Source organism: Protopterus annectens, chromosome 1.part0 (assembly GCF_019279795.1).
Source record: "Protopterus annectens isolate FY-2018-M chromosome 1.part0, PAN1.0, whole genome shotgun sequence".
Taxonomy (NCBI): domain Eukaryota; kingdom Metazoa; phylum Chordata; order Ceratodontiformes; family Protopteridae; genus Protopterus; species Protopterus annectens.
The window spans coordinates 656234452-656252637 of NC_056725.1; the positions used below are offsets into that span (position 1 = coordinate 656234452).

The following is an 18186-nucleotide window of genomic DNA, read 5'->3' on the forward strand; positions in this document are numbered from 1 at the left end:
ATCAGGAAAATGCATTCCAGGAATGTGGAGCTTTTGCACTACAATAGGTCTAATGGGTTCTGTCTCATATAGTCTTAATAAATTTAAGATTGCAAAATGATTAATGCACTTTTTTGCACATTGTGGAAATTCTGCTTTGTAGATGCTGTCAAGAAATTTGTTAGAGGTTAAAAGTCTAAAAAAAATTACATCCTCAGAAAGTTAAAAGAAAAAAAGTGTAGTTTCAGTAGTAAATGACTTGGAGTAAACAGTAAATTATAATGGACTGATGTTTCATGAGGGTGTGGTACAGCGGTTCATTGCTGAGTGTTGCTACCTTACATCCTCTGGTTCCCCAGGTCTCTTACCAGCTGGAGTGCCATTTGTGCAGACTGAATATTATTCTTGTGGCCTTGTAGGAATTTGCAATGCTCTTCATATTCTTCTCACATGCCAAAGACATGGTGCTAGATGAATTAACAATCCTCTAACTTGCCTGGTGCGTGTGTGTGCGCCTGTGTGTGCGTGCGCCTGTGTGTGTGCGCGCTCCTGTGTGTGTGCGCGCTCCTGTGTGTGTGTGCGCGCCTGTGTGTGTGCGCGCCTGTGTGTGCGTGCGCCTGTGTGTGTGTGCGCCTGTGTGTGTGTGTGTGTGTGTGTGTGTGTGTGTGTGTGCGCACCTGTGTGTGCGCGCGCATGTGTTTGTGTGCGCGCCTGTGTTTGTGTGCGCGCCTGTGTGTGTGTGTGCATGCGTGTGTTATTCCATGCTTTCTACAGCCGTGCTCCGTTGCTTAGTGGGACCAGCTCTTGTTCACCTGCAACCGTGACTATAAAAATCATGTTGATGATTTGGAATATAACTTGAGTGTTATAACATTGATCCCTAGTCTTGTATTGATGTTTGTTTTGTTTTTTTTCTTTCATAATTAGTGCCTTCATATCCAGTGCAAGGAGACTTAATGCATCATTCTAAAGTAAAGTAGTTTAACCAAAAGACCAAAATATTTTTTGGGCATTAAAATGTCTGAGTTGGAGCTGTGGAAAATTTCATCAAAGCTTATGTTAACAGTTTTTCTGTTTTTGTACTCCATTTCTTTTCCATTTTCATGAATATGAATGGATGATAAGCTGATGTCTGTGTTAAAACTGTCACTCTTATGTGTAGTATAAAAATCTGGGATTTTTTTTTTGTCACATATTTGACAGTTATCATTTACTTGAAAGTGATGGTCCTACTGTGTCTGCACCATTTGTTACAAAAAGCTACAAATAAAGCTTCTGGTTGCAAGTGAGTAATAAATATTTGTGGATAAGGCAGCAACATTAATACATTAATATATATATTTTTTTTGCTTCTTTACCTCAAGGTGAGTGATTTTACCTGGAGCCATGACGGAACCCAAGCACTTATATCATACCGAGATGGCTTTGTTTTGGTTGGTTCGGTAAGTGGGCAACGACACTGGTCCTCTGAAATCAATCTCGAAAGTCAGATCACATGTGGAATATGGACGCCTGATGACCAGCAGGTATTTGTAACCTCCATGTGTTGTATTATCTGCATTTCCTCATTAATCCAGTCAGTATTTATTTACCTCATTTACATAGAAACTTTTAAAATAAGTGAGTTTGCAGGTTTTTATTTCCTTATAGTGTCTGTATTAGGAAATCATGCAGAGTTTTTTTTCCTTCTCATCCATATTGTTCCACTACTTAAGTGTATGTAACCTTTTATCAAACTTGTACATGTATTGACTGTTTTTTGTGACATTAATCTCTTATAATGCATAATATATGAGCAATATCTTGTCTGGTACAAATATATAGTTATAGGAGAAGTACCTTGTTGGCAGCGTATGACTTTAAATAAGGGAAAAACAGTTAATTATCATTGTTCTTTGTATGTATAATCAGTTTTAACTATGTACTGTGATAACGTCATCATTTTAGCTGAGCATAAAGCTTCATTGAATATGGTGATCCATTTGTGCCCCTTTCCCAAACATGAGAGTTGTTTGTCTTTTTGGCTTTTCCCGGTTAGGGATCGCCACAGTGGAACTCTGGTCTGCTAATGATTGGCAGTCGATTTTTATGGTGCCGAGTTGCCAGCCCGATGCCCAACCTTCAGCGAAGGGACGCCCATTCACGCATGTCTTTCGGAGGCCACTCGACCGCGGGGAGGACATACAGACTCCACATAGAAGGTATTCCAGCCAAGAATCGAACAGGAGAACCTCTTGCTGTGAGGTAACAACGCTACCACTGTACCACCGCACCCAAACATGAGAGTATCATAGAGAAAATAGTACAGGGGATATTTTCCATCAGAAGATTTTCCATCAGAAAATGTCTCCGGGAAGTAGATTGTGGTTATCTCTCTAGTTCTAGTGATTCCCTTTCACATCATTGTTTTTCTCTGAATGAGTCGCGATTTTTCTGTGACCAGCTTTTTTTTGGGGGGGGGGTTATAGATACAGGGGAGAAAAGCACTTCCTCCCTGAAACTGTCTAAGGATTAGCACCTGTATCTCTGTATCCCTCAATCAAAAGAGGTTGTTATTCCCCTCTACTTATCCCTCATATGTCCCATATCAGAATATGATGCACCCTGTGATATGCACCGGTTTAGACACCTACCTCTGACTGAAAAACCCTCACTTAAAAAAATCTCTGGTATGAGCTCAGTATGTCACCTAGGAATTCTAAAAGTCATGTCTGTCTTCGGTGTCCTACAGACCTTTACAAAGTGGTCTTTTCCTGTCCTGTTGGGCTTTAAATAACCCAGTCTTGCTTGACTTTTACTGCATATCCACAAGACTGGTAGTAAAACAAATTCAGGATCAAGGGGCCTACATCTGTATTGCAACAGAAAAAGGATTTGGCATGACTGATGTACCTCTCAAATAATATCCCACCTCTGGAACACGATCCTGCTTTCTGCAAAGCAAGTCATGCCTCTCACTATCTTTTAATCTAACTTAGAAAAATGCATGGGTACTGCAAATATACCCTAGCCTAGCCCACCCTTTCTTTATGGCCAAGGGGAGAATTACTAGTTGGATATTCTGTGTATCAGTTGGCACTACAGTGATTAGGCTTCAAAAGGCTTAACTCTTGTATTGCTTACTAGCAACCTGTGACTACATCTTACAGGTTTCCTTTTCTAGGACATACTGTTGACTTTATTGTGGAGTTGTAAAGATTACTAAAATATCCTTATACTGTATCAAATTCAGTTTTTGCAGGATGCATGCAGCATGAGTGGATGGGTAACAGAAAGTTCACACCGGGGATCACACCAACAGCACTACTAGATAGGGGCCAAGGGTACTAGCTGCTAGTACAAGGGTCTAGGGAACTACTAAAGGGGCGGTGAATACCGCACAATGTGGCTGGGCTAATATATGCCTTCGGGCAGATAGCCCAGTACCAACCTATGAACCTATTAATCATGGAAACTTTTCAGTCAGAGTGTTAGAAACCTTCAGCCAAAAATGAGCTAGATTGAAAAGCCCGTGTTCTGTGCCCCCCCCCCCCCATTATGAATAGTGTATAATTGGAATGTTAGTAATTCTGTTGTTTTCAGTAAGACTACTAAGCTTTATATGCGTGTTACAGGCCAAGCAGCACTTTTCTGGGATTTTTAAAAAGCATAGTGCCAGACAATGTTGTACAAGCACCTTTTTCATTACCATGCCATCTTCGAAGTATTGAGTTACAGACCTCTATCTGAAGTTTTAGTACATCAAAAATGGCCCTAACACAGAAACAGAGATCAAAGCCGTGCTAAAGATTTTTATTTTGCAACCTTAACTTGTGTTAATATGACTGTGAAATTAATATCGAAGCAGAAAATCCAAAAGCCATGCAGGTTTTAAGGATATTCTAAAACTAACAAGTACCATGCTGTTTATTTGGATATGACAAATTGCTGTAAACAAAACAAAACTTTGCCAATTCCAGTTGAAAATGGACTGCTATTCATTTTTTTTTCTTCATTTACATATACATGCATGTATGTATGTCAACTTTGTTGATTCATTAAAACAGAATTGCTTTGTTTTTGTTTGACTTGTTTGAAGTTCTCATTTTCACACATGACCAGAAAACCATTTTGAATTAACATATAGTTCTGAAATTCATTGAATGTTTCTTTTAATGGGAATTAAATTTTGTTTTTTTTATTTTTGTTATGTCACTTTACAGTCTGTTTTATTTTGTGTTCTTACTGCTGTGTGTAATGCTGATCTGAAGTTGTTGTCTTCATTTGGTCTTCAACCTGTAGTTTCCCATATCCGGCATGGGTCTGACCGCATATCCAGTATCTGATCCGAGCTCAAAGCTCCTCCCCCAGACAAATCTGTCAAGTCTAAGGACAGGGCCAGGAAGTGATCCCCGGATTGCTCGGCTTTGGCGGGCCCTCCAACTAAAGCTAGGTTGGCGCTGAGGAAGGAGTCTCTCCACCTCTGTTTCCTATGATTCTCTCAGGAGCCGGAGTAGCTTCGGATCCTGTCACTGGCGCAGGCTTCCCCTCACCACCACTCTAGGCTGGTGTCGGGGTCTCCTATTCTCGCTCCACCCCTAACCTTTCCGAAGCAGAGATGCATAGGATGATTTGGAAGTTTCTCTGTGCCCAGATTCAGTTGGGAGTCCTGCCTGCCCCTCTCCCTGTGGAGCCGGGGGCATACAATCTGCGTTCATCCCTATTGCTCCTTCTCTGACCCGACCACTGATTTTGGAGCACTTGGATCCGAGGACAGTTGGCATCGAGGGGTCGGCTGCGATGCTACCTTGTACTTCGACGCTGGCTATGACCTTGAGCAGGTCGGATCTGACAAGCCCGAATCTGTCCAACTCTCGGAACCATAGCTTCAGCACCAGATCTGAGGGGATGACATCAACTCCTTTGGAGTAGAGCCTTTCCTTTGGGATCTCAGCGCCTGTAAGTTTGGCTCTGGGTCCCACGTTGGGTCAGAGGGTTACGGCTCCAACCATCGTGCCTTCTCAGGAGATCTGTTCCCCTTCGGCTTTCGATGTGGTAGAGAGAGTCCTCTTGATCCCATCAAGACCCTTGACAATCTCGTCTTCAGAGTTAGGCTTCCTACTGACTCCCTCTGTTTCTGGTACAGACACAGCCATTCTACCATCTCAGGGACAGCCTGCTGCTTCATCGAGATGTTGGCGAGTCCTCCTCAGAGACCCCCACTGAGGAGATCTCCCCCAAACATATGTGCAAAAGGAGGTACTTGGATTCCCCTCCAGAGTCCCTCATAGAAGACACCAATTTGGAGGAAGAGGAAGGTTCCCCCGGCCGACCCCCCCTAAGGATGTCTCCTTTGGAGACATCATGGAAGTCCTACACCAGTGTGTGGGGTGGTCTGCCCAAAAACCTAACTCTGACGAATTTGTGTTTCTGGAGGCATTTGACGCAGGACCTTCTACTTCTTGGGTGTCCCCTCCTGCAGATCCTTTGGTGGATGTCATAACATCTCTGGAGTAGAAGGAACCAGACATGGTGGAGCCCATTCCCAAATGCCCTGACAAGGTTTTGTGTTCCCCTTCGGACAGGACCCATTGGACTAAAGGATCCCCGGTTGATGCCATGGTGGTGGTGGCTGCCACTAAGAAGGAGCTCACTCAGAAGAGCTCCACGGTCCATCCTCCTGATCGAGAGTCAAGGATGATGGATCATTTTGGGAAACGGGTGTACTCTTCAATTACTTTTTCTGTGCGGGAGCTGAATTATATGGCACGAGTGATTAGACTGCAGCGAGACCTGGTCAAGGAGGTCTCTGAGTCTACCCCTGAGTCCATGTCGGTGGAGGACAAGAAAGTGTTCTCCTCTCAAATGGTCACCCTGACTTCTATCGCTAACAATTCTATACTTCAAATTTCTCATGCTACCGAGGGCACCGCTAGAGCTGCCAGTACAGGCATTGCCATCAGGCACCACGTCTGGCTATGGCTCTGTGCCTTCACAGAACACTTCAAGGTGTCTTTAATGAATGCCCCGTTCGAAAGTTCCTCCCTTTTTGGGAAGTTGGTACGTGAGAATTTAGTCCAGAGTGAAAAGGACGAGAAGACTCTGCCATCGGGATCCGCTTTTCAGCCCCTCAACAAACCTTCTCGAGGACTCACCGGGGACCAAAAAGATGTGGTTCCGAAAATCTCAGAACTATTCCCAAGACACTCAGGACTCTCCTTTCCCCAGGGAGAGAGGAGGATTTGATAGATGCCGCCCTAGAGAAGAGGGGCTCCGAGGAATCAAGGGTCTCATGAGCCTTTCTTTGAGAGACCCACTCAGCAACCCTGAAGGGTTGCCCGGCTGCTTGTCTCTGGAGGCAGTCGGGGGTCATCTATCGCTACATCTAACAGCGTGAGAGTCCATCACGGAAGATTGTTGGGTGTTGCAAATTATATCCAGAGGCTATTCAGTCCCCTTTCTCATGTCACCTCATCCACCCAGATACCTTGCGGAAATTCCACCCATGCAAAGGGAGGATGCAGCACTGGAGATCACAAGGCTGCTAGAAAAGCGAGTTATCCAAGCCATCCCCCCAGACCAGTCTGGGTTAGGCATTTATTCCATGTTGGTGCCAGAGAAGATGGGGAACTTGAGACCCATTCTGGATCTTTCCACCTCAAACCTGTCTGTGGCCAAGACAAAATTCCGGATGGTCAGCCTTCTATCTATCCTGCCCTTCCTGCAGGGAATGATTGGATGTGCTCGGTCAGTCTCCAGGATGCATATTACCATATCAAAATGGACAGGCGCTCTCAGAAGTTCCTCTGCTTACAGCTGGGGGCCAGTCATTATCAGTTCAGAGCACTCCCCTTTGGTCTCACCACAGCCCCCAGGGTGTTCATCAAAGTGATGGCAGTGGTAGCAGCTCACCTGAGACTCCAGGGCATACAGACCTGCCCCTACCTGGATGATTGGCTTCTCACCGCCCCTTCCAGGCATCAGCTCAATCAAGCGAGGGATTCCCTTCTTCTCTTAGCCCAGTGGGTGTGCATTACCATCAGTCTCAACAAGTCATCTCTGGCCCTGGCTCAAGTGTTAGATTTCATTGGGGCTTGACTGGACACAATTCAAACTAGTCTTTCTTACCTTGGACAGGATTCAGTCTCTGAAGCTAAACGTCATTTGCATTCTACAAGCCCAGTCATCAACAGCGGAAATGATATTAAGGGTGTTGGTGTCCATTGCGGCCATGATCAGTCTCTTTCCCATGACATGCTTTTACATGTGGGTTCTTCAATGGACCGTCGAGGTCCATGTTAGTTCTCCCTTTGTTTCACCCTGTTTAATCTCTTGGGTGTGCAGGGGACTCTCTTCTGTGGTGGATTCAATCCCTGGATCTGGCCCAAGGTCGCTTCTTTCTTCTGCCCTCCCCCTCGACCACGGTGACTTTGGACACCTCCCTACTAGGGTGGGGGGGGACACTGCTCGAGAAGAGCAGTCCAAGGCACGTGGTCCCCCTGTGAGACCAGATTGCATATCAACGTCCTGGAGATGAGGGTGGTGCTTCTTGTGTTGCAGGCTTTCTATGCCCAACTTCCCCCCAAGGACGACTGCTGTCCAGACGGACAATATGTCTGTGGTCTTGAACATCAACAAACAGGGGAGAGTCAGGTCTTACCCTCTGTGTCACGAAGTCATGAGAGTGTGGGAGTGGGTGATCTCCACCAGTCGTTTTCTGGTGGCAACACACATTCCGGGGAGGTCCAGCATTCTAGAGGACAGGCTCAGCAGGTCTATTCTGATGCCTTATGAGTGGTCTTTGAAACCTTCAGTAGTGAAACAAATCTTTTTCAAGTGGGGTCAGCGTTGCTGCGTTCTCTTTGCCTCTCCTTCCAGTGCGAAATCCATCTAGATGTTCTTAGTGTTTCACTTTTGCAGACATCACACTTGGATTATCTGCCTGCAGGTAGCCCTCAGTTGGCCCGAATACCAGAGTCTTGGGATTTCTTTGTCGGATTCTGTCACCTCATCCATGACATCAGGTTGTCGGGGGTATAAAACATGCAGCCGACGCCATTACATCAGCTTTTCTTTCCGCGCTGGAGACTGAAGCAGTTCACAAGTGCCGGTCGGCAGCTACCTGAAATTTTTGTTTTTTTGAGTTTCAAACCTGAAGTCTTCTAAAGCTAAGTACTCAGTTGGGGATCCTTTTTTCTTGCTCTAACAGATGTCAGAAAATAACAATTGTCTTGCCTGTGGAAAGCAAATACCTCACAGAGATTTTCATTCTTACTGCGTCACCTGTTTAGGCCCAGACCACGACATCCTCGCTGTCACTTTTGTGCCTTGTTCTATTCGTCGTAGGGCTATTTTTGTCAAATTCTTTCGCTCTCATTCTCCGTTTTCCAAAATGGCTTCAGTAAGCCATCCGACTACTGACCTTCTGAAAAAAATGCAAAGATAAAGACAAGAGACAGACCGCATCGGTTCAAAACTGCTGACAACCCTTCCATTAAGCTAGTCGCCAGTTTACCATTACTCAGTGAGGCTCTTTCTCGCAGCCCCTGTTACCCGCTTCTACAGATTCACACGCCTCTGCTGAGACCCATTTGGAGTCCAGTATGTCGCGAGATGCTTCTTCGACTGTGGAACCTGCGGATGTCTCTATCTTGGATGGGTCCGGAGCCGCTGTGCAGGCACCGGCTTCTGAGGGTGTATTCAGACCTTCTGATGTTATTATCAAACCGACTACTTCATTAATGACTAAATCTACTGAATTTCTCAGGTCCAGAGTTTGCACTACGCCTAGGAAACCGATGGCCAAAGGACATTCTCAAGCTCCCATGCCACAGAAACAAATGCTTAGAATGGCTGAAGACCTTATTACTTAAATTAGGGGAAGCCAGCCTTCCCCCTCTAAAAGTCAAATAATTGATTTTCCTTCTCATTCTTCAGACCATGAGTCTGATGACTGTGACCCCATGTGATTACCAGGACATACCTTTATCTACCTATGAGGACTCAGATGCAGAGGATTCAGTTCCCTCAGCCTCCCCCTGAGGAGTTTTCTTTCGGTGAAACCTTGCATACCCTAAGAGACCATTTCTGCGGGGAATGCCAGGACTACCCACAGTCCAAAAAGAGACTTAGGGAATTTTTAGACTTGCCTCAGCATAGGCCTCTAGCGATTCCCCCTGTCCTGGATATTGTAGATGATGTCTTCATGGAATCCAGCCTTAGCCCTGATACTTTGCCACCTGCTCCTAGAAAGCCTGACAAATACTAAAGAGTACCTGACTTTCACAAATTTCTTTTTAAAAATCCCACTGCGGATCCAGAGACCATTTCCCAGAGACCTAAAGGTATAAAGGCTTCTGCAGCCAAAAGCCCTACCCCTTCAGACTGGGATTCTAGGGCTCTAGACAGATGGAATAAGAAGGTTTGTACATCTGCAACTCTTGTCATCAGGGCTTTAAATTGCCAGTTTCACATGTTGAAGTACCAGCAGCATATTATTGATCTAATTAAACAAAAAATGTTGTTGATTCCTGATTGTGCAGAAAGCAAGGACTTAAAAGGCTTAATGCATTCTGCAAACCAAGTTGGTAAACATACTTTGCAGTGTGGTTTTGATGCCTTAGAAGCATCTTGCAGGGCTGTTGTCACTGGGTCTGTTCTGAGAAGGCATGCTTGGCTGAAGGAAGAAATCTTTCCAGACCATGGCAAGGCAAAGTTACTTGATGCTCCATTAAACCAAGAATATTTGTTTGGCTCTAAAGCAGAAGTTATTCTTAAAAATATGGAGGAAAAAGCTAAATCCATGCAAACTGTTAAAGATTTCTTACAGGTACAGCCACCTAGATTCAGTAGGCATTGGCCTTCAAAAAACTGGTGCTTTCCAGTCCCTTCCAGACCTTCTCAGCCCAAACCCAGGGGCAACAGACCTCGAAGACTACAGTCTCAGGGTATGCACAGATCTAAACAATGGAGTGCTCCCTCCTCAAAAACAGGAAGTGGTAACCCCCCCCCCAGGGAAAAAGTTCACAATGACTTGTCCTTAATCCTTCCTAGCCATGTCCAAGTACTTGCACCCGTAGGAGGAAAACTCGCCCTGTATGAAAAAACTGGGGAGTATTTTACCCAGGACCGATGGGTCTTAAACATTGTATCCCAGGGATACAAATTCTATTTCCACTCTCTGTCAACCCCAAGTGGATTGCGAGACCTTCCTCCAAACCAGTGGACAGAGGCCCCAAAGCAAGTACTTTCTCTTCTCAGTATCAGGGCTGTTCAACCTGTGCCAACAGAGCAAATGGGACAGGGTTTCTACTCCAGGCTGTTCCTGGTGCCCAGGAAAGAGAACTCTTGTCGCCCTATTCTGGATCTGTCATCCCTAAATACCATCCTGGTGATACCAAAATTCAAAATGCTTACACTCCAGCTGCTCCTTCCTATGCTAGCCAAGGACTCCTGGCTAGTCACTCTAGACTTAAAAGAAGCTTATCTGCACATCCCCATAATGGAACCTTGCAGGACATGTCTACGTTTCAGGGCAGGCTGTATGCACTGTCAGATGTTCTTCGTTCCCCATTGCTGCAGTCCTTACTATTGGGTATAGTCCGCGTCCAGTCGGCCCGAATACCAGAGTATAAGGCTGACGTCGGTCAGGGCGCATTAGACTGACGTCAGTACGTCAGGGTACTAATGCGCATGACCGACGTCATATCCTCAGTCTTTTTTGCCGCATGGTCCGATGCAGAAGCATTTTTGCGAGTGCAGGTTGGCGTTCTGAAATATTTCCGAAACCGGAGTTTCAGACCGAAACAGAGTTGGCTAAGTACCCGTTGGGAACATTTTGTTTTTTTCTTGCCTCAGTATTTAACGGATGTCAGAAAAAGTGAATAACTGTATTTCTTGTGGGAAACAGATACCTCATAGGGATTTCCATACCTTGTGTATACCTTGTTTAGGGGCTGAGCACGGCGTTGTTGGTTGCCGCTATTGTGCTAGGTTTAACAAACGCACTATTAAGAGGAGGTTAGACTGTGCCAGGTTAGTGTTTGGGAAGCGTTAATTATAAAATGCCGCCGGATGCTCCGGCGCCCGCAAATCCAAGAAGCGCAAGGACAAAACAGCGAAGCCTAGGGTTGATGAACCGGCAGTCCCGGACGTCGGTTCTTTAGAAGGCTCAGTGGAGCCAGAGGTTTTGCCAGGTGTTTCCATGGAGTCTCAGGCAGAAACTTTACTGTTACAGGATGTGCCTTCTCAGGAGCTAGGCCAGGCTGAGGGGGCTTCTCAGGTAACTGTTCTTCCCTCTCTTCCCAAGGTGGTTAGAGCCTCTCCTTCTGTTGCCAAAACTTCCTTGAGAGGTAGGCCTACTTTAGCTTCAGTGGGGGTTTCTCCTAGCATTTCGGGTTCTGTACCTAAGAAACATATGCTTAAAATGGCAGAAGATTTGATTACTATGATTAGAGGTTCTATGGCCCCGCCTGATAAGAGGCCTAGGGTGGAACCGGAGTTTGATAGTTTTGAACAGTGTTCAGAGGCTTCAGAGTCTTCGGCGGAAGACTTGCAGGAGTATCCTACTTATTCTGATTCTGATGTGGATGATTCCACTCCTACAGCTTCTCCTCCTGAGGATTTCTCATTTTCAGAGACTCTGCATTCCATGAGGGAGCACTTTAAATGGGAAGGCCAGGATTACTCTGATTCCAGGAAAAGGCTTAGGGAATTCTTGTTTCTACCCCAGCATAGGCCCTTAGCTATTCCTCCTGTGTTGAATGTGGTGGAAGATGTTTTTGCAGAGGCTACACTGAACCCTGACTCTTTGCCTCCTGCTCCTGTTAAGCCTGATAGGTATTATAGGGTGCCCAAGCTCATAAGTATTTGTTTAAGAGTCCTAGGGCGGACCCAGAAACTATTTCTCAAGGGCCTAAAGGTGTTAAGGCTTCTGTGGTTAAAAATCCTGTTCCCACTGATAAAGAGGCAAGGGCTTTGGATAGGTGGGGAAAGAAAGTGTATACTTCTTCCACTCTAGCCATGAGGCGTTGAATTGTCAGTTTCACATGCTAAAATATCAGAATTATCTCCTTTCACAATTAAGATCTAAGGTGGATGCTTTGGCGGAAGGTATTGAGTGTAAAGAGTTGCTGGATTTGGTTCATGTGTCTGAACAAGTGGGTAAGCATTCTTTGCAATGTGGTTTTGATGCTGTACAGGCCTCCTCGAGGGTGGCTGCTACTAGTTCTGTTCTTCGCAGGCATGCCTGGTTGAAGGATCAGAATTTAGCTGAGCATGTTAAGACAAGGATTTTGGATGCTCCTTTACAGTCTGATGTGTTGTTTGGATCGCCTGTGGAAGCAGTTTTAAAGAAAATGGAGGACAAAGCTAAGTCTATGCAAACTGTTAAAGATTTTTGCAGGTGCAACCACCAAGTTTAGTAGAAATTGGCCTGCTAAGGGGTGGACATATCCTGCTTATGATTCCCAGTCTAGGGGTAGGTCTAGACGTGGTAGGGGCAGGGCTCAAGGTTCTTTTAGGCCTAGAACAGGGAGTTCACCTGCTCAGACTTCTGGTGAGGGCAGGGGTCAGTCCTTTCAGAAACAGACCCAATGACCTGTCTTTTCAGCTGCCAGTAGATTCTCGTCTGGCAGCTCCTTTGGGAGGAAGACTGTCTCTTTTCAAAGAAAATTGGGATTTAATTACTCAAGACAAATGGGTGTTGGATATCATTCACCACGGTTACAGATTTTATTTCCATACAATGCCCCTTTCAAAGGCATGCCAGACGTTCCTCCTCCACAAAGAAAGGAGGCTCACAAGCAAGTTTCTCAGTTACTCCAGATGGGGCCATTCAGCCAGTCCCTGTATCAGAAAGGGGCCTAGGATTTTATTCTCGCCTGTTCCTAGTACCAAAGAAGGGGAACACGTGGAGACCAATTTTGGATTTATCTCTCCTCAACACTTTTCTGGACATTCCCAAGTTCAAGATGTTGACGTTACAACAGCTTTTACCTCTGCTGGGCAAAGATCACTGGATGGTAACTTTAGATCTCAAGGAAGCTTACCTTCATGTGCCTATAAGGCTAAGTTGCAGGAAGTATCTAGGTTTCGAGCTGGAAATTCTCATTATCAGTTCTCTGCATTGCCCTTTGGCTTATCTACTGCCCAGAGTATTCACAAAGGTTCTGGCTCCAGTGATAGCTTACTTCAGGCTTCAAGGAATTCAAATCTATCCTTACTTGGACGACTGCCTGATTCTGGCTCAAGAAAAGGAAGACCTTCTACAGCATCTGGAATATGTTATAGCAGTGCTAAGATGCCTAGGGTATTCTGTGAACGAAATAAAGTCCAGTCTAGTACCCTCTCAAGACATGTGCTTTCTGGGTGTGAGACTGAATACAGCAGCCCAGATGGCCTTTTTAACCCCGGACAAACAAAAGAGTCTGTCACTTTACTTCCATCAACTATCTCATCAGTCCGTGCTGACTGCAAGGACAGTCCTTCAAGCATTAGGGTTCATGGCATCTTGTATTCTGGTGCTTCCCAATGCCAAACTGCATATGAGGAAGTTACAATGGTATCTCAAAAATGTATGGACACAGCACTGCCAGGATTTGGACACTGTCATTCAAATAATACCTTGCCTTCAAAAAGAATTTTTGTGGTGGGCTCAGGAATGTCACCTAAACAAGGGACTCTCTGTGACCCGGCCAGAGGCGAGTCAGATTTTAACGACAGATGCCTCGGACATTGCTTGGGGAGCTCATCTAAATGGAAAGTGGATACAAGACAAGTGGCCTGCCAGACTACAGCATCTACATATCAACATATCAACATGAAGGAGATGTTAGCAGTCCAGTTTGCATTAATGGCTTTCAAGGAGTTACTTCTTCCAGGGCAGGTGTTGATTCTAACAGACAACACAACTGTCATGTGGTACATCAACAAGCAAGGGGGAACACATTCTTATCCTCTATGCAGGCAGGCAATGATTTTATGGGAGACTGCGCTAAGCTTGCAACTAACTCTTCAGGCAAGGTTTCTGCCGGGAGCACAGAACTCCTTAGCAGATGTGTTAAGCAGACAAATCATGGATCCCCACGAGTGGAAACTGGATCTTCATGTATTTCAAAAATTGACAGTGTCATGGGGAACTCCAGACATAGATCTGTTCGCTTCTCCACTAAACCACCAGCTGCCACAGTATTGCACAAAGGGGTTTCATCACACAGCTTGGAAAGTGGATGCTCTGTCTTTCAGTTGGAAAACCTTCATGTGTATGCCTTTCCTCCTCTGCCTCTTCTTCCAAAGGTACTATTAAAGGTCAGACAAGACAGGCCAAGGATGATTTTGATAGCTCCAGATTGGCCTCGGCAACACTGGTACCCACTACTACGAGTCTGGTAAGGAAGCCTCCATGGCCTTTACCTCTGATTCCTCATCTGTTATCTCAGAAGGATGGTCATCTGCTCAATGTCAAGCTTCACTCTCTTCATCTAACAGCCTGGCATATTCTGGGTTGAAACACAGCAGGTCTCAACTTCCTCAACAAGTTTTAAATGTGATTATGGAAGCTAGAAGACCTAGTACAAGGAAAGTGTACGAGAAAAATGGAAGAGATTTTTATTTTGGAGTACAGCAAAGAATTTGCAGGTTTCTGAGCCTAATTTGAGTGTGGCTCTTCAATATCTTACTGAGTTATTGGACAAAGGTTTGTCCTTCTCTTCCATTAAGATTCATGCTGCAGCAATTTCAGCTCACTATGATTGTGACCCTCCATTGTTTTCGCATCCTTTGTTCAAGCAGTTTCTTAGAGGGGCAAAGAATATAAGACCCCACGTAGAGCTCCTACTCCTGCTTGGGATCTCAATTTTGTGTTGGAAAAACTTACTCTACAACCTTTTGAGCCTGCGGCTACTGCTGAATTGAAATACTTGTCATGGAAGACTGCTTTTCTGTTGGCTATTACTTCTGCAAGAAGGGTGTCTGAGTTGCAGGCCCTTATGGCAGTAGAGCCATTTTGATTTTCCATAAGGATAGGGTATCATTACATACTAATCCTTCCTTTATGCCTAAGGTGGTTTCTAGTGTGGCTTTAAACCAAACTATTCATTTGCCTACTTTTTATGCAGACCCCCAAAATAAAGGGGAAAAGATTTTGCACACTTTAGATGTACACAGGCAATTGCGTTATTATTTAAGCAGGACTAAGGATTTCAGGCAGTCTCAGCAGTTGTTTGTTTCTTTTGCTTTGAGTTCACAGGGCAAGCCTGTGTCAAAACAAACTATTTCTAGGTGGATTGGCTTTTGCATTGCATTTTGTTATTCCCATCATGGCAAGGAGATTCCAGCTGGGATTAGGCCTCATTCCACTAGGGCTACTGCCACTTCAACAGCATTTCTAAGGGGTGGCAACTAAGGATATTTTGGAAGCAGCTACTTGGAGTTCAGTGCATACTTTCTCTAAGCATTATCACCTTCCTATCTACTCTAAGTCTAGGGCTGGTTTTGCCACAGCTGTTTTGCAAGGCATGTTGTCAGCTCCTGCTTCTTTATGATTTGCCAGCCTCCCTTTCCTCTGCTTTGGGATTCTACCCAATAGTAAGGACTGCAGCAATGGGGAACGAAGAACATAGTACAGTTTTGTACCTACCATAAATGTAGATGTTCGGGGCTCCCCATTGCTGCAGTCCAATTTACCCTCCCTCCTTCCCCTCTGTGTTTAGGGGTGGTTGTGTAGGTGAGGTTACATGCTTATATTTTTATATATATTCTTGTATATATTGTACATATTTTTGGTGCAGGTATTTTGGGCCTTGTTTTTTTTAGGGTCTTCTGACATCTGGGGCAAGAAAAGACTGAGGATATGACGTCGGTCATGCGCATTAGTACCCTGACGTACTGACGTCAGTCTAATGCGCCCTGACCGACGTCAGCCTTATACTCTGGTATTCGGGCCGACTGGACGCGGACTATACCCAATAGTAAGGACTGCAGCAATGGGGATCCTCGAACATCTACATTTATGGTAGGTACAAAACTGTACTTTCTCTGCACTTCCCTTTGGCTTATCTACTGCGCCCAGGGTATTCACAAAGTGCCTGGCTCCAGCCATTGCTTACTGCAGGCAGGGGAATATTCAAATTTACCCATACTTGGACGATTGCCTGATTCAGGCGGACAATCAGGAATTGCTACTTCAGCACCTGATGTTTGTAAAGAGACTCCTAACTTCTGTGGGATATACCCTCAATGAAAAGAAATCACATCTGGTACCCAGCCAAAAGATTGTATTCCTGGGAGCAAGCTTGAACACAACTTCCCAGATGGCATTCCTCACTCCAGAAAAGCAGGTTTATTTGACAACTTATTTCAAACTACTGGCCACCCAAATCCAGCTATCTGCAAGAAAAATACTGCAAGCCCTAGGGTTCATGGCCTCGTGTATTCTACTGATTCCATATGCAAGACTGCATATCAGGAAACTTCAATGGTACTTAAAAAAAATCTCTGGTGTCAACATTCACAGGACCTGGAAACAGTAATTCCTATCTTTCCTTGCCTAAGGACAGAGTTCCTTTGGTGGCAGAGGCTTGCAACCACAACAAGGGACTCCCTTTCTCACAACCCACCGCCATCCAATTTTGACAACAGACGCATCAGACTATGCATGGGGGACTCACATGGCAGGCAAATGCATTCACGGCAAATGGAGCCCAGGACAAATTCCCCTGCATATCAATATGAAAGAAATGTTAGCTGTACAGAATGCACTGACAGCCTTCAAATGCCTTATCCTGCCAGGACAACTCTTGATAAAAACACAACACCACAGTTGTGGTACATAAACAAGCAGGGGGGAACTCACTCCTACCCACTCTGCAGGTTAGCCATGACTCTGTGGAACACAGCCTTAAGCAACCAAGTGCATCTGCAAGCTCATTTCCTGCCAGGCAAACAAAACTCATTGGCAGATGACTTAAGCAGAAATCTAATGGACCCACATGAGTGGAAAGTGGAACCAAACTCAATCAAACTTCTAATACACAGGTGGGGACACCAGAGGTGGACCTCTTTGCGTCCCCCATCAACTAAACAAATTTTGCACCATAATTCTCTACAGCCAAGCTTGGAAAGTGGATCCCCTATCCTTCACATGGGAAAACCTCTCAGTCTATGCCTTTCCCCCTCTGTCCCTCCTTCCAAAAGTACTCCTCAAGATCAAACAGGACAGGCCAAGGAAGATCTGTATTGCACCAGACTGGCCATGCCAGCACTGGTACCCACTCTTACGCAGTCTGACAGCAGTGCCGCCCTGGCACCTACATCAGACCCCCTCTCTGCTGTCCCAGCAGGAGGGACAGATTTTGCATCCTCAGCTGCAAATCCTGAAGCTGGCAGCCTAGCTTATTCCTTGAATACATCACCAGCACCCCTCAGCAAACAGGTGCTGGATGTTATCCTTGAGGCTAGGAGGCCCAGTACTAGAAAATCCTATTCAGAAAAGTGGAATAGATACTGTTCATGCAGCCAGTCTCAAGAGAAGGACACAGCCGTGCCCTCCTTGCCTCAAATCCTAGATTACCTAGCAGAGCTGCTCCACAAAGGCCTATCCTTATCATCAATTAAGATTCATGCCTCTGCCATCTCAGCTCATTACAATGCTGAGCCACCCCTCTTCTCTTACCCTCTGATCAAACAGTTCTTGAGAGGAGCTAACAATTCAAGACCCCCAAGGAGAGCTCCCACTATTGCCTGGGACCTTTAACTTTGTACTAGAGAAGCTCACGCTTCACTCTTTTGAGCCTGCTGCTACAGCAGAGTTAAAATTCCTCTCTTGGAAAACAGCCTTACTGCTAGCCATCACTTCAGCAAGAAGAGTGTCCGAGTTACAGGCCCTTATGGCTGTGGATCCCTTCATTATCTTCCATGCAGACAGGGTTTCCCTCAGGACTAACCCATCTTTTATGCCGAAGGTGGTATCTAGTGTGGCTTTAAACCCGATCCATCCATTTGCCAACCTTTTTTCCTAATCCTCAGAATAAAGGGGAAAGGATCCTGCACTCCTTGGACATGCACAGACAGCACAGGTTCTACCTTGACAGGACTAAACCTTTCAAAAAATCTGACCAGCTGGTAGTCAGCTTTGCTACAGGGGGCAGAGGGCAAGGCCATTTCGAAACAAACCATTTCTAAATGGATAGCACAGTGCATCCATTTCTGCTACAAACACCATGAAAAACC

General features: G+C 45.3%; 1 protein-coding gene across 1 annotated transcript in view; it reads left to right on the forward strand.

Moving 5' to 3' along the window:
- TULP4 (TUB like protein 4) overlaps positions 1–18186 on the forward strand; it is a gene marked incomplete in the record, with an annotated part of 1525147 nt that overhangs the window by 463834 nt on the left and 1043127 nt on the right. The window contains 1 exon segment of the mRNA XM_044061979.1: positions 1344–1505. Coding sequence (XP_043917914.1) covers positions 1344–1505 — 162 coding nt within the window.